General features: G+C 35.0%; 1 protein-coding gene and 1 pseudogene across 5 annotated transcripts in view; one reads left to right on the top strand and one right to left on the bottom strand.

The window, feature by feature from the left end:
• The window catches only part of VPS13C (vacuolar protein sorting 13 homolog C), a 182,293-nt gene that overhangs the window by 25,385 nt on the left and 130,696 nt on the right, over positions 1-26,212 (top strand). For 4 of the 5 annotated variants that reach the window (XR_003516050.1, XM_027572703.2, XM_027572705.1 and 1 more), the window contains exons 7-16: positions 3,608-3,673; positions 3,950-4,059; positions 6,312-6,371; positions 9,031-9,090; positions 9,905-9,985; positions 11,449-11,506; positions 12,972-13,099; positions 15,082-15,188; positions 15,949-16,120; positions 17,267-17,329. Coding sequence is in view for 4 of the 5 variants with exons in the window: in XM_027572703.2 (XP_027428504.1) it covers positions 3,608-3,673; positions 3,950-4,059; positions 6,312-6,371; positions 9,031-9,090; positions 9,905-9,985; positions 11,449-11,506; positions 12,972-13,099; positions 15,082-15,188; positions 15,949-16,120; positions 17,267-17,329 (905 nt within the window). In the remaining variant the exon portion in view is untranslated. The remainder of the gene's footprint in view (positions 1-3,607; positions 3,674-3,949; positions 4,060-6,311; positions 6,372-9,030; positions 9,091-9,904; positions 9,986-11,448; positions 11,507-12,971; positions 13,100-15,081; positions 15,189-15,948; positions 16,121-17,266; positions 17,330-26,212) is intronic. The other variant, XM_027572704.2, reaches the window with a different exon arrangement.
• On the bottom strand, positions 24,708-25,261 carry LOC113910459 (annotated as a pseudogene).

Below are 26,212 nucleotides of genomic sequence, written 5' to 3'. Positions count from 1 at the left end.
ATTCAAGTCATAACAAAAATCAGTGGGTAACACTGGTGGTAAAAGCAAACACCCCCCCCCAAAAAAAAAAACCAAAACAGACAGTGGTCACTATAAAGGAAAACCTAATTAATTCAGAGTTTACTTCTTTAAAAACACTGCATTAACCTGGATAAAAATCTGGGCCTAGAATTTGGTGATTCTGAAATGAGAACAGTTAATTTTGATATCTTGATTCATTTGGCTAGGACTTAATGTAGACTCATGATCATTTCATCTTTTTACTTTCTGAATGTGTATTCCTTCCTTATTTGATGTCAGTTAAAAAATTTTTCCAGAGCATGTTTCTCAAAATGTCAAAACTATTTTCATAATAATACTAAAATAATATGTGATTTTTCACTGTGCCACCACTAGTGCTGCTGGTGCAAAAGCAATGTTGGGTAAAATTGTGGCTGCCTTAGCATGAATCAGGGCAGTGGCACCAGACCTTACTGGCAGCCAGCCATTGCATTGTTCGCTACTGTGTACTCACAGTAAAAAATAAGATGAAACAAAAGAAAAAGAGCACCAATTTTACTTAAGAATGTTCTTGATGGAATAGGAAAAATTTAATTTTAATAAACTTAAGCTCTTGAGTATGTCTTTAATATTTTGTGTGACAAAGGAGGAAATAGGTATTAAACACTTAAGTAGGATAATTGTCTCAAGGAAAAATACCTGTGCATAATTTGAATTGTCAGCTGAACTAGTTGCTTTTTTTTTTTTTTTTCTTCTGGAAAACCATTTTACATGGAAGAGTGATTGACAGACTATTATTCAGATTTAGGTGTTTGGTAGATACTTCAACAAAACAACTTCAAGAAAAAACAACTGATGATGTTTGTTGCCAGTGATAAGATTTTTTAGCTTTTGAGCAAAAATTAGAATTTTGGAAAACTTTCATTTGCCACCTGGAGCTTGGCAGCTTCCTAGTACTTAAAGACTTTCATGATGAGATTAGTGGTGATACAAATGTGATTTTTGATATTAAATAATGAAATCACTCAACATTGAGAAGATCTCCATAATTCAATGAAGTGATATTTCCATATTACCAATGCATGATAAAAAATCAGGTATGTGTCAAAGGTCCTTAAAGTGTAAGGTAGGCCAGTTGATTTTAATTCAGATGAAAAATTGTTGATAGAATTTCAGATTCCAAAATGCAATTAACCTTTAAGAAATTACCACTTGTTGAGTTTAGGTGTAGTATCCATAATTACATGAAAAGACCATGAGGATGTTCCTCCCTTTTTTATTACATATCTGTAGTTAGGTCAGATTTTCTTCTTGTGCTTTAATCTAAACAACATTTCAACAGACCAAAGGCAGAAGGAGATAGGTGAATCTAGCTGTCTTCTGCCAAGCCAGACATTAAAGATATTTGTAAGAATGTAAAACAATGCTACTCTTTCTACTTTTGGAAAATATGGTTATTTTCATAAATATGGGTTATCAGTGCTGTCACATGTTTTTTATTTTTTTACATAATGTTTTTTAAAATAGGAATTAATAAATATTTTTAAAATTTCTCCATTTTGATTTCCAATATGGTAAATATCAATAATTGTAACCCACACCAATAAAAAACTTTTTAGGGTTCTCAAGTAAGTGTGTTAAAGGTGTCATGAGACCAAAATATTTGAGGACTAATTTAGAGAATGATACAGAATCATAAACTAGTATTCATCAGGTTAAATAGAAACTTTCTCTAAAGAACTGTGTGGCAGTCAGATTTTGAAACTATTTTTAAAACATGGTACATGTAACATTGAGATCGAAGATGGAACAAGGGGCTAAAACAGTTGTGAAGCCAGAAAGATAATAGAAGGTCAGGTAAGAAGAGTGAGTTATGGTACAACCTAAACCCAGGCAGCTGAACCTGTTTCTGAAAGCCGTTCTAGCCAACTGGGATGGTTTTCAGGGCTACTCTGGCTTTCTTGTTTCTTTTCAAGTGATACTTCTTTGAAAACTCAGTCTTTCTCTAAATGTTTAATTTATGAATGAAAAAGACCATCATTATGGCAAGAAATACTGGTAATAGCAAAGTCCAGATTCTTTATGTATTTATTAAATATTTTCTTCTTGAAACTCAGGGTTTTATTCTTGAAATCCAGGGTTTGGTTCTTAGTTTTTATAGTGGCAGGACAATTCACTTTAAAATAACAAGGGAGAACAATTTTAAAATTTCAAGCCAAATTTTATGTATATTCTATCAAATACTATATATATAACATGAACTGAACTTATATATTTTATTATAATGTTCAGATGTGGATTTTTTGATTCATTTGAACAGATGCATATCATGTGCTTTGTGCCCAGATACTGGATAATTCTTGTCCTAATGAAGCCTGCCTGGTGACAAGACAGTTGTACAAACATTTCAGTTTCAGTATAATCACTGCTTAGTGGAAGTCTATATAAAGTGCAGAGGTAGATGGCCCTGGAGCTGCTTGAAATAGTTGAAGAAAGCTTCAGACAGGCCCTTGCAGACCTGAGATTTGGGAGCCTCCTAGGAATTTGCCTGGTGAAGAACTTCAGGGAAGGCAGCTGAAGTTCAGAGAATGATCTATATATAGAGAGAGAAGCCTTAGCCATTAGAAAGTTAGGCTTGTTGTGGAAATTATGGATAGTGTTTCTGAAGTGTCCAGTGCAAAGATGAGTAGAGGGGATAGAACAGTACAGGGAGTTAGGGGTTAGGTCATGAAAAGACCTTTGTGTCATGCAAACACTTTTTCATTTTATCTGCCAGGCTGCAGAGAGCCTTTAAAAGAATTTCAAGCAGGGGATTAACAGGCTGTGAATGGTATTTTAGAAGGTATCAGTCTGGTGGCACTACAGAAGGATATTTAGTAGGAGGTAAAGTGGAGACTGGAGGCAGGGGAAACCATACAGAGACCACCTGGTGTGCAGGCTAGAGATGACGTCTAGTAGGAAGTTAAATGTAAAGGTTTGTAACTTGGGTAAGATGGGTATTGTTTAGTGCCATGAAAGTGAGGTAGTGCCAAATAAAAGAGGATGAGGTTTTAAAGGAATTAATTATTAAGCCAGTTTCCAGTACAGTTCAGTGTACATTTTTTGCCCTTTTGGTGTTCTTTGTATCCTTAACTCATTAAAAGATTTTGTGTGTGAGGTGTATCATCCAGAGGAAGTCATCTGTCGGCAGCCTGCCCATTCATTTCATTTGTGTTCCTGTGTCCCTACCATATACTTATGAAAACCTTTCCCTGAAAGTTTTATATTGTCATTATTACATTTCCAATATTTTGATAACATTGAAATTAAAATTAAACTTTGTATTGTGAAAAGTCATAAATATTATAAAGGGCTTTGCATATGGATATTTTGCCCAACTTTTGTATAATTGTATTTGTCAAGTTATTTGCTAGATTAAAGGAGATTATTCTAAAGAAGGTTTGTGAATTTCTGTTTGTATTGAAATAGCGGAGGTCAGTTTAGAATAAAGTAAAGTGAATTGTACCAAAATTTGCTGTCAGGAAGAATTCTCTTGTTTTCTTTTCTGTCCTCTAGTCTGCTAACTTGAATTTTATCCTTTTCTCACTAAAATGCTTCCACTGAGAAGGACGTAAACGTAAAAAGCACAAAAAACATTTTAAGAAACCTTTTAAAGGTCTTGATCGCTCAAAAGGTAGGTAAAAGTAGTTTTTCTGCCATGTGTTATTTATACACATCGCCACTTGATTTCTGTCTTCAAAGGTAAAATGAATGTTAGATACAATGTAACTTCAAAAATAAGCTTTAAGTTGGAAATGCATATTAAAATAAAATAAATCTAAAATAAAACAAGGACACCAGAATAGGCTGTCCTTTCTATTGAGTAGTGCCTTAGCTATCCTTTGGTCATTTGATTATGAAGTATGTGAGAATTTCAACTCTTGACCTTGTATTTTTCTGTTTTTTATAGATAAGCCAAAAGAAGCCAAAAAGGATACGTTTTTGGAAAAGTTGGCAACCCAAGTAATTAAAAATGTGCAAGTAAAAATCACAGATATTCACATTAAATATGAAGATGATGTAAGTAATTTCAATTTATTTAGTTTAAGTTAGTAATTAAATGTGTATTTTATGAAAATAGTATTGATTTGTCTAGATATGAGTTACCTGTACTAGATTTTAAATCCAAGGTTGTTTTTTTATTGTTGTTGTTATTGTTTTCTGATGAATACACTACCATGTCTTCTTTCCTGTGTTACACCTTTTTCGCCAGGTATTTATATATAAATGTAAAACCACCATATGTTCCTTTCTAAAGGTAATATGACAGATTTTCCAGTTGTCCTCTATTATTTATTTTGAATTTTAATGCTATAAGATGTATACTATTATAACTTTAAGGAACTATACTGACAAAAATATTAGTTCCAAGTGGTGATGGAAACAATTATAGTGGTAGTTGGTAGAGAGGGGACTAAACCCCAGGTCAGTAGACTGCTAGTCTCATTCTCTTTACATTCCTTCAGATTGGATTGAACATGCACAGCTTACATACATGTGCAAAAGTGTATTTAGAAACCATACTTCACTTATAACCAGAGTTTAACGTTAGTTGATTAAAAAACGCTGATTAATTTTAGCTAAACTAAATATACATTTCTTTGTTTTAAAGTTTTAAAAAATATGTAAAATAACCTTGAAATTTTTCATTTACCTAAGATGATGGAAATATTATTCCATCTTTTCTAAAATTTGGATTTAATTAAAGCCATACTGACATACATAGAGTTTATTTTCTTTCCCTGATAAGTTCCTCATAGAACTTAAATTTCAGTGAGACACATTTGTAGTTTTTTAAGATATACTATCTCCATCTTATATTGACTTTACCTTTTGGTTTTATGTAGTTATTAAGCTGAACTTTGTCAACAGATAAATGTCAAAAAACCTAACTCATCAATGCCCTGTTTAAACACACTTAGCAAAATAAATCAACTCAACACATCATGGAAGTGAAAGAATTATTCTTAAAACTAATGGCATATTGATGAATGAGTACCTCAGTTTGAACTTAAACTAAGCTTTTTACTGAGCAAGTACAATTAGAAAGGTACATCATTTCTCTCTCTTTAATAAAAAAATACAGAGAGGCACAGGAATGGGCTAAGTACCTCAATTAAGTTGGTATCATTGACAAAATATATTAAAATAATCTAAAAGGAAAGAAGTAAAAAGTGCAGAGGGATCTTTCTTGTATCATTCCTTTTTCAACGTGATTACCTTAATTATTGTACGTAGAATAATGAAAAATAGAGTTTAGGAAGTGGGGGGTGGGGAAAGTGTAATAATTTATCACGAAGATGTTCACTGAATGGTAGTAATAGTTAGTGGGTAGTGCCTTAGCACGTGAGCTTGTGTGTGAGTAAATTTCCTTCTGAAATCGGTGCAAGTTATCTTGAGCTAGTTGTCTGTGGGTATAAAAAGTTGAGTGTGAGAGTAAAGGAGGATATTAAAAACTGAGCTCACAGTGCTATTTGTGTTTTTCCAGGTATTCCAGAGCATGCATTTTTTCCTACATCTGACAGGGGTCTATGTGACTATGCTCTGGAGTCTGTGTAACTGTACTCTGGATGATTTAGAACATGATGTTTTTTCCCTCTCTCTTGAGTTTCCCTGGTTTCTGTCATGGTCCAAAAAAACTCTGTAAGACTTGGACATCCTTATGGCGTCTACAGCAATGACATTGTGTACATTGTGGTGCCCTGTAACCATGGTGTATCAATATAACTTAGGAATCGAAGATCAGGAATAGAACAAAAGTTTTATAGGTTAAGAGACTGAGGATATTAAATGTTAAGAATCTTGGGCATTTCCTAACAAAGTATTTTTGAAAAGTTAAGGGTATTAAAGACTTAAATAAGAGACAGTTCACATTTCTAAGTGTGAAAATTGTAAATGTTTGAAAAGTAATTTAGTTGCAGTGTTATCTGTGACATCTTGTTTTATTTATCTATAGGAAGAACATCTTTAATGATAGACGTAAAGAAAACCGTTTCTTTTTCTCTATTTAAACAAGAATCTAGTTAGTGAGAAAAGAGTTCACTTCATAAGAAAAGAGTTCCACTGGGGAAATGTCATTTCAGGGTCCTGCCTACAAAATACGGATAATCCTAGCCTTGTTATTCGCCTTTTCTCCTCTTTTTTTCCCCACAAATCCATGTGGGTTGTGTGACTTGTAAACTAATTGCCCTGTGTTGCCCATTGTACAGAGCGGAACATGGATTTTCTCTCACCATCAGTGTATTTTAGTGTCACCTTTTCTTTTTTGCTAGGTCACTGATCCACAGCAGCCTCTTTCATTTGGTGTCACACTGGGAGAACTTAGTCTGTTGGTAATGTTGGCCTTATTTGCAATTTTTGTGAAACCTGTAAAATATTTCCAAGTCACAGGGTGAATTGCCTAAAATCAACTATCGATACAAATAGCTATTTTATTTTATTTTTTATTTATTTTTTTTTAAAGATTTTTATTTATTTATTTGAGAGAGAGAGAGAGAGAAAGCACATGAGATGGGGGGAGGGTCAGAGGGAGAAGCAGACTCCCTGCCTAGCAGGGAGCCCGATGCGGGACTCGATCCAGGGACTCCAGGATCATGGTCTGAGCCGAAGGCAGTCGCTTAACCAACTGAGCCACCCAGGTGCCCGCTATTTTATTTTTATGTACAATTTTTTTACAGTTTTTCTAGAAATTTAGAATTTATAGTGATGCTGTTATTACATTCTCTAATTATTTTGATTTGTCTTGGAACTTAAGAAATATCAAAATACCAATATCAAATGTTTTTAAAGAATTAAAAGCTGTAGGGAAAATAGGGAAAGGTAAATTTTTATAGATCATGTTCTCATTCTTGGTATAGGCAGATAGAATTTCCAAATAGCTTGTAAATGTGTATATGTACGTGTGTGTGTGTGTGTGTGTGTGTGTGTGTATGTATTACATTGAGATGTATATAAGGTCATTTATTTTGGTTATGTATTTTATTATGTAGTTTGGTTTTTCTCCTAAAGATCTTTAAGGATAGATAGTGTGTACATTTAGGTTGGACATTTCCCCCTCTATTTTCTGTGGACAACTAAGTGGTAAGAAAATGTTTTGAAGTTAAGAACAGTGAACAGTAAATCATGCTGGGTATGTGTTTGTCTTAATGATGGTTATATAGAGAGGGCCTTAGTAGGGAAAGAAGGGGAAGAGAAATGAAAGAGAAGTGGAGTTCCAGAGGAACAGAAAAAGGACATGGTTACATAGAGGCCTTCAGAATGATATTTCCATACAGATAAGTAGAGATATCCATCAGATTGAAGACCGAAGAAGGAACATTGAAAAACAAAACAAAACAAAACAAAAAAAACCCCTGGAGAAACAAAGTTAAGGGAGTCAGGGAAGCTAGTGTTTATTATACTGTTTATCTTCTGCTTCTTTCCAAAATGAATTTTAAGTGGCTTTTGATAAAAAAGAAATAATACAATAACAGAAACTAGAGATAATTCCTCCAGAAAAACCAGACTAACAATATTAGCCATAAATGAGCACAATATTTTATGTTGAGCTTCTAGCCAACAAAATAAAAAATTACAAAATAGTTATGTACCTCTCATTGACTGATAGAGGCATCCTAGTGCATACAAACGATGTGTAGTTTCCTTAGTGTGTATTGTTGTTTGATTCTCTGTATCTTTTCTCAGACTCTTCATACTGTTTTCTTTGCCCTGTATTACTTTCTTCCCTTTGTCTCCCTGGTGATTCTGTTCAGGTTTTAATTCTTATGTTAGATATTACCTTGTCTTTCTCATTCCTTCTTCACTTTCCTCTTAGAATTTATTATTCTTTTTTTTATGCTCCCCATTATATTTTATTATAGCACCTGTAACATATTATTATACTGGTTACCATGGTGATCTTCTGTCTAACCTTCATTCTTTCACTGATAAAGTAGTACCTTTATTTTAGAATTTTTGCGATGATTAAATGAGATGGTTTGTGTAAAGCATTTGGCACATGTGTGGCTCAGTTATTTCCTGCTTCAGCTACTACATTGACTGTAATAACAACAGTAACCCCAAACTTACCTCTTTCTGTATCCATATCATTCCTTTTTTACATCTTTCCAATTATAATCTAACTCTTCTATCTAGGGTAATCTTCCCACCTCTGATCTGGATCCCATCCTCTCCATGTCCTGGGAGCCTTTTTTCCTCCCTTTCTCTCTGCCTCTTTTCCTCCCTTCATTCTTTCTTTCCATCACTTTCCTTCTCTTTCCTACATCCTCAACTCCCTTCCCTCCCACTTTTCCCTCCTCCCACTCCTTCCTGTAAGCTAAATTTAAACACATTCAAGTCTGTCTTTGACAACAAAATTAAAAAGGCCCTCCTGAACCTTCTCCCACTCTACCTAGGTCCCATCTAACTGCTGCCTTCTCTATCTTTTCTTTCTAACTGAACTTTTTGAGAGAATTCTCTGCCTTTACTATCTTTGTTTCCTCACCTCTGTTACTCTGCTACTTCTCTGAAATTTTTCTTAAGTCCGTTAGTAGCATCCTGGCTGCTCAATAAACTAATTTTAGTTTATCTGATTTGACATTGTTGATCATGCTGACTTTCTAGAAACATGGTCATGCTGTTATTTCCATATTCTCGTGGTTTTCGTTGCAATAATTATTTATTTGACTTTTTTTAAAAGAATGTGGACCTTCACTATCTTATAGGCTAGCTCTCTTTCTTTTTATTCATACCCAGTTCCTTCCACACAGACACAAATTAGATCAGCAGTTATTTTCTGGACGAATGAACTCAGTTAAATTAGAACCTCCTCAATTCTATTTTCACGGTTTCTTTGAGTTTGTCCTATAGATATGTAAGGAAACAGCTCACAGTAGCCATGGTTAGCTAGATGTCTTTTCTTTTATCTAAGTTATTTTGTTACAGTTTATAAATATTAGAGTACTGTTTTATGATATATATATACTTTGTTTCACAGTTATTTTTTTCTTTTAGACTGCAAATGAACACTGGACTCCATGCATATTAAATGAAGCAGAAAAAATTATATACAAGGTATTAGACTGGATTAAGAATTTCTTGTTATTTTTCTAGGTACAAACACTTAATGTAGTTTTTTGAAACCTTGGTGGAGCCCAATGTGCCACTGGAGTATGAGTTAAAATTGTAAGGTCTGGTTTTGGCCCTGCTACTTACTATGTGACCTTCTATAATCACTTACCTTTTCTGAGGTTTAGGTTCTTCACCTAGCAAAAGAAATCAGATAAAATTAATATTTCCCCAATTGTATTTTATGGAGCATTAGGAAATTGAGATGTTAGCTTTGTAGAAAAAAATATTCTCTGGTCAAGATTACTGACTAAAGTACTAAGCTGTACATAGTTAAACTGTATGTTTCACTTTGTTTTAAACCACAGGACTTCACAGTACTTTAAATACGCTAATAAGCATTGTGAATTTTCAAGAGGGGTTTCTAGTATGTTGCTTTCCCCCCCTTGCTGTTCTAGAATCCTCTCCCCTCACCCCTCCTCCTAAACAGTCATTCATCTCCACCGGAGGAACCATGTCTTCTTATTCAGCAAAACATGTACAAGTCTGATAAAGAGTAAATTCTCAGTTAATATTTGATAATTGAATGAATGAATCTCCTTGGAAAGAGTGGTGCTGGAAACACAGTTTACCAAATGCTACGATTAATAAAGTCTATGAATAACGTGTGTGTATTTTCCCCATTTTTGCTTTATTTTTTTCCTTAAAAGTTCAAAATGGCAATTGGATAATTCTAGGGTGAACATGAGAATAATCTTTTAATACTGATTCTTAATTTTCATGTGTTAGTTGCTTGACCTCTTTCATTTTTCTTTTACAGCTTATACGACTTGATAGTCTTAGTGCCTACTGGAATGTAAACTGCAACATGTCTTACCAGGGATCAAAGGAACAGATCTTGGTAATTTCAGTTTCTACCTGGAAGAGCTAACTCCACTCCCTAAATTTTTTTAACTTAAGAGGTCTTTAATGAGGACAGGGTATAGTCTTTTGTTTAAGTTGTATTTAACCAAATCAGAATTGTGAAACAGTTTCTGGAATCCACTCCTTTTTATGTATGTATGTATGTATTTATTAAAGATTTTATTTATTAATTTGACAGAGAGAGACACAGCGAGAGAGGGAACACAAGCAGGGGGAGTGGGAGAGGGAGAAGCAGGCTTCCCACTGAGCAGGGAGCCCGATGCGGGGCTCGATCCCAGGACCCTGGGATCATGACCTGAGCCAAAGGCAGATGCTTAATGACTGAGTCACCCAGGCACCCCGCCACTCCTTTTTATTAAAAAAAATTTTTTTTCAGATTTTTTATTTATTCATTTAAGAGAGAGTGTGAGAGCACGAGCACGAGCAGGGAGGAGTACCAGAGATAGAGGGATGAGCTGAAGGCCGAGGAAGGCAGACGCTTAATTGACTGAGCCACCCCCAGGTGCCCCAGAATCCACTCTTTTTAAAAAGCACTTATGTTTTTGAAGATCTTTGTGAAATCACTCACTACATAGTGAGATAATAACCTATACTATTAAATTAAAACTGCATTTATGGTTTTTTAACACTCTCATTTTGATGGCATTACATTGTGTTTCATAAAAGAATGATTACTTAAAGAGTATTGTAAAGAAAGAGGGTACTTTTCAGACCTAAAGAATATATCCTTAGCAAATTTTCTTTTAAATTGAAGTATAGTTGACCTTAGCAAATGTTTTACGCATTTGTGATGATGATTTCCTCAACAGTGAAAGGTTAATTCAAAACTTCAGTGTGCTAAGTTAGTCTTAGTCATTTTTAGGTAACTTAGAGGAAAAAGGAAGAAGAGTTGAATGTTCTGAACTTGAATTAATTCCAAGCTTCTATCTCTTATTACTCAGAAAGATATTGTAACAAATAATTTCCCTTTGTCTAGAAGGTGTTTGAGATCCTAATTCATGGGTGTTTAGTTTTTTATTTTTCAAGATTTACTTATGTATTTGAGAGAGAGGGGCAGAGAGCTCACACGAGTGAGTGGGGAGAGGGCCAGAGGGAGAGAGAATCCTGAAAGCAGACTTCCCGCTGAGCCCAGAGCCTGACCCCAAGATTCATGACGTGAGCCAAAATCAAGAGTTGGTCACTTAACCAACTGAGCCACCCAAGTGCTCGTTTTGTTTTTGTTTTAAGTCAGAGGGGAACACAATGTATCATATTTTTAGAATTTTTAAAAATGATCTACTTCCATATTCTAAAGAAATATATCCATAAGTAATTCTCACTGTATTTTTCTTATGGACTACTAATTACAAAGAAGAGAATAAAGATATTGATTTAAGAACCATGTGTGTAGCTGAATATGTGTGCATTTTTTTTCATTCTCATCTTCAAATTTTTGTTTAGGATCAGCTGAAAAGTGAAATTCTTACAAGTAACAATATACCTGCAAATCATCAATATAGTAAGTAGGGGTGAAAGTTTACTTCATGTAATAGGAAGCATAGGATTAAATACTCTGTCTTAATATACTTTTTCTGGTAAAGTTACTTTGACAAATAGAAAGGATTTTATATTTTAGTTTTATAATGCAGTATATTTGGCTTATAACAAATTGCTTAGGAATAGGTTATGACACATACACCACTGGAGAGTTAAGAGAGAAGAGAGCAGGAGGACTGTAGTTTACTCCTAAAAGCTAAACACCCTTGGCCTTCATGTTTCCTTCTTGTTATCTCCTTTGTTTTAGGAATTAGGTTTTCATTTCTTTGTTTAATAACTAAATCTCTGAGATCTTGGTATCCATGTCAACCTTGCCATGTCACTATTACGGTGTTATGACAAAGCAACCAGTCTAGAGATTTTTCCAAGTGGCTTTTCTAATTCTTGGCATCCTCACCTTTACTTCTTTTTTAAATAGACTGCTCACAAAGCAGACTATTTATTTATGCCATCTGTTTTCTCCATTTTAGTTTCATTCCAAAGAGGCTATTTTTTTTTTAATTGAGTATACCCCTTTATGTTTATTTCAGCTTTCATGCCCATCTTCTTCCATATTCCATATTACTCTGGTTCACTGTTGTTTTCTTCATATTCTTTTATAGCTGACTGCCATTATATGAGTTGGCACTTTCTCTTTATGTTCATCTATTTAGTGATGTTTTCAGGTGAAAGTGTTTATTTTCATTTGTGAAAGAGCTAGTTCAGAAAAATCTACGACTTCATTTATAAGTGGTATCCTCCACTTATAAAAACCTCTAAATAAGTTAAAATTTTTATACAATCCTTTGCAATTGTAAATAATGTAAGATATCACAATTTATCTAATTTTAATGCTATTCACAGTGAAATTTATTATATTACTTTTCTCTGTCACCTTCCCTAATAACACCTTTTCATGCTAGTTCTTAACTTCAAGAATATTTTCTGACTTGATTCTAAGATAATGTATGTAATGATCATTTTGAAAATTGTGAAGTAGTAAGCATTTTTTTCTTGGTAATATGAATTTGTGATTCTGTTCCTAAGTTCTGCCAGTGATTAAATAAGACAGATTAATCAAATTTTGTTTCCTACCTTGTGTTAGTATTTTTAATGAATAATAAAATCATTAAATGTAGTAAGGAAGAGAAGCCTAATTTTACACAGACTGAATAATAACTAAGAGTAGATTGTCTATTACTCTTGTACATTTTTACTTAAAGGCATAGGACTCCAATTTCCTTGTTGGAGATTCCACTTTAACTTGCAATTGGTATTATGTAAATAAGTAGATGCTTGCACATTTTTTGGTAGTGATTTTTTACATTTTTTGCACATTTTTTATGATTTTTCTATATTTTCAGAGTAACAGTGTTCTCATAATTATTTACAGTTGTTCATATGTAAGGGCATATAAACATATCTTATGTCTTCCCATGTGATGTAAGTTTTCCAGCCAATATCAGCTTCTGCAAAGCTCTACATGAATCCTTATGCGGAAACAGAGCTCAAAACACCCAAACTTGATTGGAACATAGAAGTACAGAATATTGCCATTGAATTGACCAAACCTCAGGTAAGATTCAGGTGGTCATTTCTAGTTTTGATTAGCTTTGAATCTCAGCTGCTTTTGTCCTTTGTGATTATTCCTTCTCCAGTGCTCTAGTGGTTCTTTTTATACTTTATTTCTCCCTCTATATATATATGTATATGTATATATTTTTTAAGAAAATAAGTACCAAATTTAAGAAATAAATTCCTTCATTTTATCTGGTCTTTTCCTTTTTGGTGGAGAATCTTACCAAATTATAGCAAATGACATTATTTCCATTTAATTCCCAATTGATGGAAGATTTTAATGTGTTTTTTTCTTCCTCAGATTTTAATAAAGACTTTTATATTAAATATTGTCTACTTAATTTTTAGACCAACTATGTTGGCAGCTTTTTTCCTTCACCATTTGTTTCTCATTTTGAGTATATGCCCCAAGAGTTTGGCTAACTGACCTGGAGAACTGGAACTAAAAGGAGGACAAGGGATTTAGCTAAATGAGCTTTTAGCTCAGTGCAGTCCAATAAAAATATACAGTAGTTCCCCTTCTCGATGGTTTCCTTTTCCTTGGTTTTGGTTACATGGGTCAACTGTGGTCTGGAAGCAAATGATCTTCCTTCTGTTGTATGGTCAGAAATCAGTAGTGGCCTAACACTATGTCACAGTGCCTACATCATTCACCTCACTTCATTTCACTGTTAGGCATTTTATCACAAGAAGAAGAAGGGTGAGTGCAGTACAATAGGATATTTTGAGAGAGAAACACACACCACATTCACATAACTTTTATTACAGTATATTGTTAGAATAGTTTTATTTTATTACTAGTTATTGTTGTTAATCTCTTACTGTGCCTAGTTTATAAATTAAGTTTTATCATCAGTATATATGTATAGGAAAAACATATCATATGTAGGGTTCAGTACTATCCATGGTTTCAGGCATCCACTGGGGGTCTTAGAACATATTCCCTGTGGATTAGGGGGGACTACTATAATGCCGGTTGTATATGTAATTTTAAATTTTCTAGTAGCTACATTAGCAAAGTAAAAAGAAAAGATGAAATTAATTAATAAAATAACGTTTTATGTAAGCTAACGTTCCCAAAATATTATTTTAGTATGTAATCAATGTAAAAAATTGTTAAGATATTTTACATCCTTTTCTTTTTCCAGAATCTCTGAAATCTGGGGTATATTTTAAACTTAAAATACATTTAAGTTCAGACTACCCATATTTTAAGTGGTGAATAGCCACATGGTAACCATTAGGTAGAAGTGCATTAAGAAAAACCAAAAGGAAGAAGCTAGATTTGCCCCTTTCTTTATCTTATCTACAGTCCTGTGTGTGTGTGTGTGTGTGTGTGTGTGTGTGTGTGTGTGTGTGTGTGTGTCTCCCTCAGTTTGAGCTATTTACCAGGTACATGCAGAGTTGTGTGTGTGTGTGTGTGTGTGTGTGTGTGTGTGTGTGTGTGTGTGTCTGTCTGTCTGTTTCCCTCAGTTTGAGCTATTTACCAGGTACATGCAGAGTTATACTTGATGGTAAGATGGGCAATTAAATAGCTTTATCTTGCTTTGGTTATGTAATGATTTTCTGGAGCAGTTTGCAAATCAGTTCATATGTTGAAATGATGGTCCAGTGGAAACTATGTAGTTTTAGGAACAACCGTGTTCCAGTCACTAGTTACAGATAGTGTATTTTGTTGTTTCTAAGATGTTCATTTATTGCACACTGTAACATATTTGAAAATAGGATGTATATTACTATTGATGGTATGACAGTTTATTTGGCAGCACTTTTTTTTCTTTTTGTAGTAGAACTTAAAAATTATGTTACAACTTGTAATTGATGGCGTCTTAAATTTGATGAAATATAATATTAACAGGCAACCATGATATTCATTGTGCATGGAAGTTAGAATTCTACTAGACTGAAAATATAACAAAATTTGGTGTTTACCCATGTGTGTGCAATATAATAAATATAACTGTATTTTTGTTTTAATAGTACTTAAGTATGATTGACCTTTTGGAATCAGTGGATTATATGGTTAGAAATGCCCCTTACAGGAAATATAAGCCTTATTTACCACTTCATACCAATGGTCGAAGATGGTAAGTTAGAATCTTTTTTTTTTTTAAATGAGAAATATATAGTTAGGAACTCTCAGATTTAGGAGACCTTTAAAGCCATGTAATGAAGCCACTTTTTTTTCTTTCTTTTTTTTTTTTTAAAACATTTTATTTATTTATTTGAGACAGAGAGAGAGAGAGCGCACATGAGAAGGGGGAGGGTCAGAGGGAGAAGCAGACTCCCTGCCGAGCAGGGAGCCCGATGCAGGACTCATCCAGGGACTCCAGGATCATGACCTGAGCCGAAGGCAGTTGCTTAACCAACTGAGCCACTCAGGCGCCTTTTTTTTTTCCTTTATAGACATGAGAGGGATATCTTTTGTATTAGGTCTTTGTTACTTTTTATAAACACATTCTCTTGTGATCTTGCTTTTTCCTGAATTCTCAACTTAGCATTAAGACTTTAATCATTTTTTGGTCTTAGTACCCTTTAGTCACCACATGGGCTCAATGTTAAAACCATATTGGGATAGTATTAATTTTGCATAACATGTCATTTTGTGTCTTTTTTATTTTGCTTTGACATACCCTCTTACTGGAGTAATTTGCTCATTTTGTAATCTGTTTAAGTCAGAGAATTGTACTGGGGAATGAATTGAAATCCTAATTACTGGGCTCTTACAGGAGAACAGTTAATAAGAACAAGAAATGTAACAGTGTAGATCTAAAAAGTAAAAGCCATTTTCCTGCTGCTTCTTAAACCTTTGTATTCAAATGTGCATTAACAAAATTTGATTTGCAGGTGGAAATATGCAATTGATTCTGTTCTTGAAGTTCATATAAGAAGGTATACACAGATGTGGTCATGGAGTAACATAAAAAAACACAGGGAGTTGCTCAAGTGTTATAAAAGTGCCTACAAAAGCAAGCTAACCCTGACTAAAGTCCCAGAAGAAATACAGAAACAAATTCAGGTATATCTCCTATATGTTGGTGAAAACTATTCTTTGTTAAGTCATCCTTTAAGTTTTCCTAAATTTAATTTGAATTAAAACATAATTTTAGAAAGAATAGAACTGATCTCTTTTTGAGATAATTTATGGGAAAATACAGAGTTTTTTTTTTCCAGTTTTTTCTTTAAACAAATCTTTCCCTCCCATCCTAATATCAGATAAAAGTAGAATACTAGTAACTATTTGGAGAAATGTGTTGGTTTTTATAATAATATTTTGAAAATCAATATCAGAGCTATTCATATATGTGTTTATTATTAGCTAGATGTCTGTTATTAATTTTGTTAGTGGCTTTTTTTACGAGCTCAAAGTATTATATATAAAAAACAGCTCTTATTCCCCAAAATAGGAACCCCTTTTGAAATATAGAAAAATACCACACAATATATAAGTTGCTTAATGTCATCTGGTCTTGATTATATAATCATTTCTGCCACAAATTCATAATATAAAGAATTAATTGCATTCCTATTCTGAAATATATGAGAATCACTAATATTATATATTAGAAAAAGCATCAAGTTTCTCAGCATCTCAGGTCTAATGTTCTCATGTATAAAATGGAAACAGTATCTGTTTTACAGAGTTGTGAGAATTGCATGAAATAGCAGATAAATTACCTCATACACAGGTCACCCAATACATGTTAGATTCTTACATATTTTTATATAAATTCCCCAGATCAGTTTCTACTTTAACTTAGTTGTTGATTTGTAGAATTTTGCATTTTTAAATTCTGTGTTTTATAATGGTGCCTTTAGTACAGTGGTTATAAAATAGTATGAAAAAGAGTGAGTCAGTATGAACCATAAGGATAATACCTAAAACAAGGCCCCCTCCTAAATATTCTTGTTTCTATAATGGTGTCATTAAATTCTTATTTTTATATTGTATTTATTGAGGATTTTCTTTCTTAGAAAACTTATTTCCCTTATTGCAAAAACTAAAAGTATAAAAGCCAAGTGTACATTCACATTTATACTTATCCTTTCATTAGATCACAGTTACTGTTTGTTTATGGACTGGATCAGCCTAGAAATTCTAGAATAAAATATTTTTTAATCTAATGCCATTTTTCTTGTTTACAAGTATCTCTTTGTTTTATAGGATTTGGAGAAGACTCTAGATGTTTTTAACATAATTTTAGCAAGGCAACAAGCACAAGTTGAGGTAATTATTTTTATGAGCTGATTTTATGTTTTAAGCATGTTAATACTACTCCTTTAAACTTGAGATCAAAAAATCTTAAGCTTCATGGGAGTTGTTCAAGTAACAATAAAGGTTGATTTTCCATGCCTTCATTTAGTCTCAGGAGAAAACTTGGAACATCAGGGAAAGAAAACCCACTAATATGGAAGGGAAAAAATTTTTAATTTTATAAAAAATCTGAACCTCCCCCAAAAAAGAAAGTAAATAAAAGTTGTCTGTAATCGTAGCAACATAGAATGCTGCGCTTAACATTTTGATATACGGTCTTCCAGTTTTTCTCCCATGCATATGTACCAACTGATACTTGCTTTTTATCCCCCATCCTTTCACTTTTTCTTTGCTTTGCTTCCTTTTCCTTCTCTTCCTTCCTCTTTCCCTTCCTCCTCTCTCCCTTCTCTTCTTTTTTCCCATAATTGGAATCAGTTTATATTTCATAATTTTTGCTGATTTATGCCACTTGGCATATCCTACCTTGTCCACATTGTTCCATGTCAATCCTATTATTCTGTAACAAGACTTTTTTGGTAATTAAAAAAATCAATTACAAGTGCAGTACAACTCACGATAGAAAAGTTAGGAAAGAGAGATACACAAAGAAAGAAAATAGAAACACCTATTATCTCACACTAAAGATACCTACTGTTAATACTTTTTGTATGTTCTTTTAGTCTTTTTTATATTCATAGATATCCAAACACATGCTCATGTTTTTAAATGGGGTTAAAGCACATACCTGTTCATTCATTTACTTAGGAAGTACTCATTGAGTGCCTATTTTACTAGCATGATGGTGAGGAGTGTGGACTCTGGAATCAGCTTTGCCTACTTGTGTGATCTTGGGCTGGCTATTTAACCTCTCTGTTTCTCAGTTTCCTCATTTGTATAATAGGATTGATTCATAGTACCAACATCATAGGGTTACTGTGAGGAGGGCATGATGATCCATGTAAAACAGTTAGACTATTGAGTACATGGTACATAATAATTACTAAATAAGTGATTTTCTTCATCATCATCATCATCGTTTGCATTAGCAAACGGAAGTGAACAAACAGACAAAAATTCCTTATTTACATTCTAGTAGAAAGGATAAGAAAAACATAAATAAAAATAAAGTAGAAAGGAATATAGAGAAGGAATATGTCACGGGTTAGCATTGAGGATGGTGAGGATTGCAGTTTTAAATTGGATGGTCAGGGAAAGCCTCACGAAGAAGGAAACATTTGAGCAAACACCTAAAGAAGGTGAGGGAGTCACCAGAAAACTATCTGAGGGAAAAATGTACCAGGCAGAAAGAATATAGCAAGTTGAAAGGTTTTGAGATGGGGGCATATCTGGTTCATTCACAGAACTAACAGAGTGGTGAGAGAAGAGAGTGGTGGTTAATGAGGTCAGAGCAGTAACATAGTGGAGGAGCGGGAGGGGTGCTTGTGGGAGTTGGGAAGGGTGCCAGATTGTAGGGTCTTATAATTATGTGAATTTGGCTTTTACTCTGATTTTGGGAAGCCATTTTGAGAATGGAATGATATAATCCACTTAAGTTTTAAAATGCACTCTGGCTGCTCTTTTGAAAACAGACTCTAAGAGGGAGAACAAGGGTGAAAATAGGGAGATCAGTTAGGATGCTACTAAAATATTTGAGGTAGAGATAATGGTAGCTTGGCTGAGAGTAGTTGCAATGGAGGTGATGAGAAAGGGTCATATTCTGGATGTTTTTTGAACATGGAGCTAGTATTTCCCAACTTATTAGATATGGGTTGTAAGAGAGAGGAGTTGGAGATGACTTTAAAGATTTTGGCCTGTTGCAGTTGGAAGGATGCAATTTTCATGAAATGAGATGGGGAAGTCTGGATAGAACAAGCTTGAGTGAGATGGAGATATCAGGAATCCAGTTTGGGACTTACTAAGTTTTAGCTATCTTTTAGACAATGATGTGGAGCTACGGCCTAGGTTGTTAGATACATGAATGTATGGCTTAGAAGAAAAATCTGTGCTAGATATATAAACTTGGGAGGGATTAGTACATCGATGGTATTTAAACCCATGACATGGAATGAGATCACCTAAGAAATTAGAGTAGCTGGAGAAGTGTTCCAAAGACCCAAAGTATTCTGTTAGAGGTCAGAGAGATGAGAACAAAGGTGACCATGGAGGAGTTGCCAGAGGTGTAGTTGGGAAGCTCTGTGAATGTAATATCCTTAGTCAAGTGAAGAAAGAATTGCAAGCAAGAGGGAGTGATCAACTGTGACAGATACATGATTGGTCAGCTGAGCTGGGGACTGAAAATTGGCTATTAGATTTACCAAAATATGGGGTGTTTCAGCCATTATTTTTTCAAATAATTTTTTTCTAAGTAGACTCCATTTCCAGCATGGAGCCCAACACTGGTCTTGAACTCAGGACCCTGAGATCAAGACCTGAGCTGAAATCAAGAGTTGGACACTTAACTCACTGAACCAGGCACCCCTCTTCAAATAATGTTTGATCAAATTTCTTTCTTCTTTCTTTTTTGGACTCTGATTTTGTAACCCCCCCCCACACACACACAGTTGACCCTTGAACAATGTAGGGGTTAGGGAGCCCCTGCATAGTAGAAAACCTGCATATAACTTTAGACTCCCCCAGAACTTAACCACTAACAGCCTACTGTTTACCAGAAGCTGTACTTCTAAATAGTTGATTAATACATACTTTTATGTTATATGTATTATATACTATATTCTTATAATAAAGTAAGCTAGTGAAAAAATGTTATTAAAATCATAAGGAAGAGAAAATATATTGACAGTACTATACATATATTTATTGAAAAAAGTCCATGTGTAAGTACACCTATGTAATTCAAACCTGTGTTCAAATAATTTCTGGTCTAGATTTCTTTCTTCTTTCCTTCTCGGACTCCAATTTCATACACATACACACAAATGTGTACGTCTATACATACGTATATATGCGTATATACTTAAACTTGAGACCTTTTGACATACCACAAGTTCCTGAGGCTTTGTTTCATTTTCTTCATCAGTCTTTTTACTCTCTGTTCTTTAAATTGGATAATTTCTGTTGATATGCCTTCAAGTTTATACTTTTCCATCTCCATTTTATTTTCAAGCCCATCCTAGTTTTTATTTCAGATAATGTTTTTCAGGTCAAAAACTCCTATCGAGTTCCTTTTTATAGTTTCTGTTTCTCTGCTGAAAATTCAATCTGTTTAATAATTTCAAGTGTATTTCCCTTTCTATCATGGAACAAAGATAACATTGGTTTTCTGCTGGTTTCACCATGTAGGTAATCTGACTGTTGACATCTGTTAATTGTCTTTTCCCTTAAAAATGGACCACATATCCTTTTTTTTTTTTTTTTTTTTTTTTTTACTGCATGTCAAGTAAACTTGGATTATATCCTAGGCATTGTGAATATTATGTAGTCTCTGGGTCCTTCTTATCTTCTGGAAAATGTTGCTATTTTGTCTTAGCACACAACCTAGTGAGGCTCTGATCTTTAGTTATGTTTTGCATTCTGTGGATCATGGTTCAAATCTCAATTCCATGTTTTCTGCCTTTGGTATGTTGGTTTAGGTCCATTTTGCACATGAGTAATACAAGAGTTTGTTGGAGACTTGTGCAGGTGGGTTCATATCTAAGTTCAGGTCTCTAAACCTTTGCTACTTTCATTTAGGTTACTTTTATACATGGGAAGCTTGTATTAGACTGAAATTCATGCAGGTTCATACACAGAATTAAGAGATAACCCATTCTCTGACTCTTCTCCCTCTAGCATTTCCTTCATCCCCGCTGGTTTTCACAGACTCCATTTTTCTCATTCCTTGGCCAGACTGGAGTTTCTTTCAGGGGTTCAGCTGCTTGTGCCTCTGCAATGTTCCATGACTGAGGCCTGCCTCAGGGTACAGCCATGTGAAGTAGATTTCTCTAGCTGCATGATAAACTCAGTGGCTTAAAGCAATACATATTTATTATCTCAGAGTTTCTGTGGGTCAGAAGTCCAGGTATGGCTTACATGAGTTCTCTGCTTAAGGTCTCAAAATATTACCATCAAGATGTTGGCTGGGACTGTGGTTTCATCTGGAGTGTCACTGATGAAGGATCTACTTTTGTTGGCAGATTTTAGCTCCTTGTGCCTGTGGGATGGAGAACAACAGTTTCCTGCTGGCTTTTGGCCAGAGGCTGTGCTTAGCTCCTAAATTTCATTTCATTTCCTTGCCAGATGGGCCTCCAGACATAGACAGCCCACAACATGGCAGCTTGGTTTTTCAAAGGGAGAGAGAGACTGCAGCAAGACAGCTGGTACAGTTTTCATGCACATAATCACATACATCTCGTCACTTTTGCCATATTCTGTTGGTTAGAAACAGGCCATAGGTCATGTCCATGCTAAAAGGAAGGAGACTGCTCAAGGGCAAGAATAGGAGGGAAAAGTTATGGGGTGTAAGAGGGTAGGGAGAACATGTGGGGGAAAAAAAAACATGGGAAACTCACTCTGGTGAAGGTCACTTCTCCAAGTTTTGACTCCTTTCCTGCATTTGCCCACTTTGCTTTTCAGAGTCTGTTGTAGATGGTTTTTTTTTTTTTTTTTAAGATTTTATCTGTTTATTTGTCAGAGAGAGAGCACAAGTAGGGGGAGCAGCAGGCTGAGGGAGAAGCAGACTCCTCGCTGAGCAAGGAACCTGATGAGGGACTCGATCCCAGGACCGTGGGATCATGACCTGAGCCGAAGGCAGACGCTTAACCAACTGAGCCACCCAGGCGTCCCTGTTGTAGATGATTTTTATATTTTCAGAATTTTTAGTCATCAGCATGAAGGATGGGCTATAGAGGGCTTATGTCACCATGGAACTGAAAGTTCATTGTTGGATTTAGCAATCAGGAAATCATTTAAAAAGCAATGTTTATAGAAGAATGTGGGTAGAAACTTGATAGGAGTGAGAGAGAGTGGATGTAAGGGGAGAACAGGTAGATGGAGTGGTAAATGGTGGGGAATGTGGAGTCAAGAAAAGGTTTTATAACTTGCTTTTTATTTCTTTTAAAAATTTATTAGTGTTTCATTTTTATGCCAATAGAATAATTTATCCAACATTTTAAATAGCTGAATTGGTATTCCATTCTGTGCATATATCAGAATTTGCTTCCCTATTTCCCACTGGTTATATTTAATTATAAATGACACTGCAATGAACAGCCTTGTCTACATGCTTTCTCAAACATCTCTCTTTTTTTTTTTTTTATTTGACAAAGAGAGACACAGTGAGAGAGGGAACACAGCAGGGGGAAGGGGGAGAGGGAGAAGCAGTGGGGCTCCATCCCAGGACCCTGGGATCATGACCTGAACCGAAGGCAAATGCTTAACGACTTGGCCACCCAGGTGCCCCACATCTCTTGTTTTCTTAAGGGCAAGTTCCTCAAGGTGCAGTTTTTGGATCAGGGTGTATGAGTATTTTAGAAGGTATTAGCTACTGCTGGGGCTTGTTTCTATGAATTAAAGGAATGATATGCCAGAGGAACAGATCATTTCAATCCTTTCTAAATTAAGTTGCTTGACTTCCATTGGATGTTCTTTTAAAAAATTTTTTTTGAAAGAGAAAGAGTACAAGTGGGGGACGGGGCGGGGGAGAGGCAGAGGGAGAGAGAGAGAGAGAGACAGAATCTTAAGCAGGCTCCATGCCCAGTGTGGAGCCCAACATGGGGCTCAGTCTCAGGACACTGAGATCATGACCTGAGCTGAAAGCAAGAGTTGGACACTTAACTGATGCCCCTAATTGGGTGTTCTTAATACCAGTTACCAGTTGCTTAAAAATTGACAAAAGAGGATTTATTATTGGATGCTATAGACAAAGGGATGGATATACATGAAGAAAAGATACTTAGATTCCTCCAAGGCTGAAGTTTTTTTATTGTAAAGGAAAATCCACAGGGTCACAGAATTTAAAAGACAGGCAGGAATTGGCTGAAGTTATTTGCCATATACTCTTAGCTGAACTGGGAAGGAAGTGAAGACAACAGAGATGGTATTAACGTGAAACGATTCTGTATCTCTCTTTATATTAGGTCATATATATTTTAAAATTTATTTTTGGTCTTATATAGATATATTTTACTTTGAAATAATTATAGATTCATAGGCAGTAAAGCCGAGATAACTCACAGAGGTCCTTGTGTACCCTCCCCTCAGTTTCCCCTAATGGTTATATCCGACATAATTATAATATTAAAACCAAGGATTAGATGCTGGTACATTGTGTGTGTATAGTTGTAGATCACCTCTCATTTTTAAATGTATTTTTTAAGTGATAATTGTCAACATATAGGAAAGTTTTTTTCCCAGTATTTTTTATTTTGTTGCTCTATTTTCTTCATAGTTATTATCACTGAAATTAGTATTTTTATTTGTGTGCTTTCTAATTAATTCACTCTGTCTTGTCTCTTTAAGTCTTTTTAAATTTTTCAGTTTATTTTAAAATCCCTCAAAGTCTGTGACATGCTGGTCAAAGATTTACAAAGCTTTACAAAGATTACAGTGCTAATAGTGGCTTTATCTTTTTAAATATTAAAAAAATTTTATTTTTTATTATGTTATGTTAGTTACCATATAGTACATAATTAGTTTTTGATGTAGTGTTCCATGATTCATTGTTTGCATATAACACTTTTTAGGGATTTAAATAGATCTTTGGGAGGGGGAAAGTTGAATGTTGCATTGGTCAACTACGTTATCTTAATGTCTCTTATCAACATTATTTTTTAAATTCCTCAATGATTAACTTAATTTATTTTTCAAAGTAAAAATGTTTCCCTTAAAGTTTAAAAATGTATGTTGTATATTACCAAAAAGTAAATTTTTTATATTTGGTAAAAAAGATGGTAACAAAAAAATTTCGTGCTTGCTCTTTTAAAAATCATGTTTAGGGGCACCCCCTGTGGCTCAGTTGGTTAACCGTTGGATCTTGCTCTCAGGGTTGTGAGTTCAGGCCCCAGGCTGTGTGTGCTCCACGCAGGGGGTGGAGCCTACTTAAAAAATTAAAAAAAAATTCTTTTAATTTTTAAAATGTTTAAAAAACCTTTTAACTAAACCTAGAATTCTCTTTTTAAAAGTAGGCTCCATGCCCAGCGTGGATCACTGCGTGGGGCTTGAACTCACAACCCTGAGAGCAAGACCTGGGCTGATATCAAGATCCAATGCTTAACCAACTGAGCCACCAGGGTGCCCCAACAGTTTTTGTTTTAAGTAATCTCTGTGCCCAATGTGGGGCTTAAACTCACGACCCTGACATCAAGAGTCACATGTTCTACCCATTGAGCCATCCAGGCACCCTGGTTTAGTTAAAAAGATTTTTTTTTTTTAATTTTTTTCTGGCTACAAATTTATTCAACACAAAACATCTCCAACTTTACTGAGGTGGCTGACCACGTCCACGACCAAATCCGCCTCTAAACTGGAACTCAGTTGCTGACCCAGACCCGGCCTCAGCTTTCTTGTTGGCGCCAGGGGGCACAGCGCTTCGCATGTAGGTGTCTCTGTCAGCTTCCACTCATGTGAGTCTTGCAGGTCACTCTCCCTCCAGACCTTTGGGCCGTGGTCGGCCAGTCTCAGGGCAGCTGTGGCACAGAGCGGCAGGCACAATCTCAGGGGGCAGGTGGAGGTAATCACGGAGATACTGGATGCCCTCATTGGTAAGGTAGCAGTAGAATGTCTCCAGGCAAACTGTTCCTTTACGTAGCCTCATGCTTTGAGAGACTGTATGGCCTTCATGACATGAAGGTTGGGCACATTCTTGTCTGCCAGCTCAGGGTGTTTGGGCATGTGGACATCCTTCTTGGCCACCATCACTCTCTCCTTGAAAAGGAGTTCATAAATGGCAATTTGGTTCTTCTTGAGCATCAGCGTTTCAGCAGCTGCTACGTCCAGGGCTGGGGCTCAGTTAAAAAGATTTTAATAAAATATCAAACACTGTACAGCTGTTCCTGTATTTAGATTTATAGGGAACTGTTCATAAATCCATCTATTTATTAAGTCCAGTATATAAGACAAGTTTAAGCTTGCAGGCTCTGGTTGCATTTTCCCTAAAAGATTGTTGATAGACTCTTTAAAGCTTAAAAACCCAGATGATATACATTTAATTGGGTGCCTTTTCTGAAATAGCTCAGTTTCATCTGCTCCCTGCTTGATGATCTCTGCTGTTGTTGAGGAAACTCTTAGGTAGTTACCTCGTTGGTTCTGAATCCTGCTGCACATTAGGATCCATAGGGAATTTTTTAAAAAAATGATGCCTAGAGTCCACTTCTTAGGATTTGATTAATTGTATGTGGTGGGGCTTGGGCATTGCTGTTGTTTTTCGTTTTTGTTTTTGTTAAAGCTTCCTGATGATTCTTAAGTGCATTAAGGATTGAACACCACTGAGCTATGATATCCACAGTAACTGATTTGTCATTCACTTTCAGTTTGCAAATTCAAACAGGGCCTGAACATATGCACTTATCTCTGGCTTGTGACAAAAATAGCACATTTTCCCCATGCTTATTCTTTACATTCTCAGGCACTACTCTAGTCTCCTGCTCAATTGTCAATGGTGTAATAGTGGTCTTTCATCACTACTTTTATTTTTGAAAGGAAGAGCCCTTTTCATATGTTGCATGATTTCTTTGTCCTAAAGATTCATACCTACTCTTGAATTATGTAGACTGTATCTAAATGATACATTTGAAATTTTTTGAAGCTACTTTCAGATTTTATTATTTTTTATTTTGTTTCTTATTTCAAGTGCCTCTTCTCATTAACATTTCAGCCCTTACAACTTCTGTTGTTAATGGACACGATGGGGTTAGTTCCACT

Source organism: Zalophus californianus, chromosome 6, assembly GCF_009762305.2.
Source record: "Zalophus californianus isolate mZalCal1 chromosome 6, mZalCal1.pri.v2, whole genome shotgun sequence".
Taxonomy (NCBI): Eukaryota; Metazoa; Chordata; class Mammalia; order Carnivora; family Otariidae; genus Zalophus; species Zalophus californianus.
This window is presented reverse-complemented; position numbering and strand designations above follow the sequence as displayed.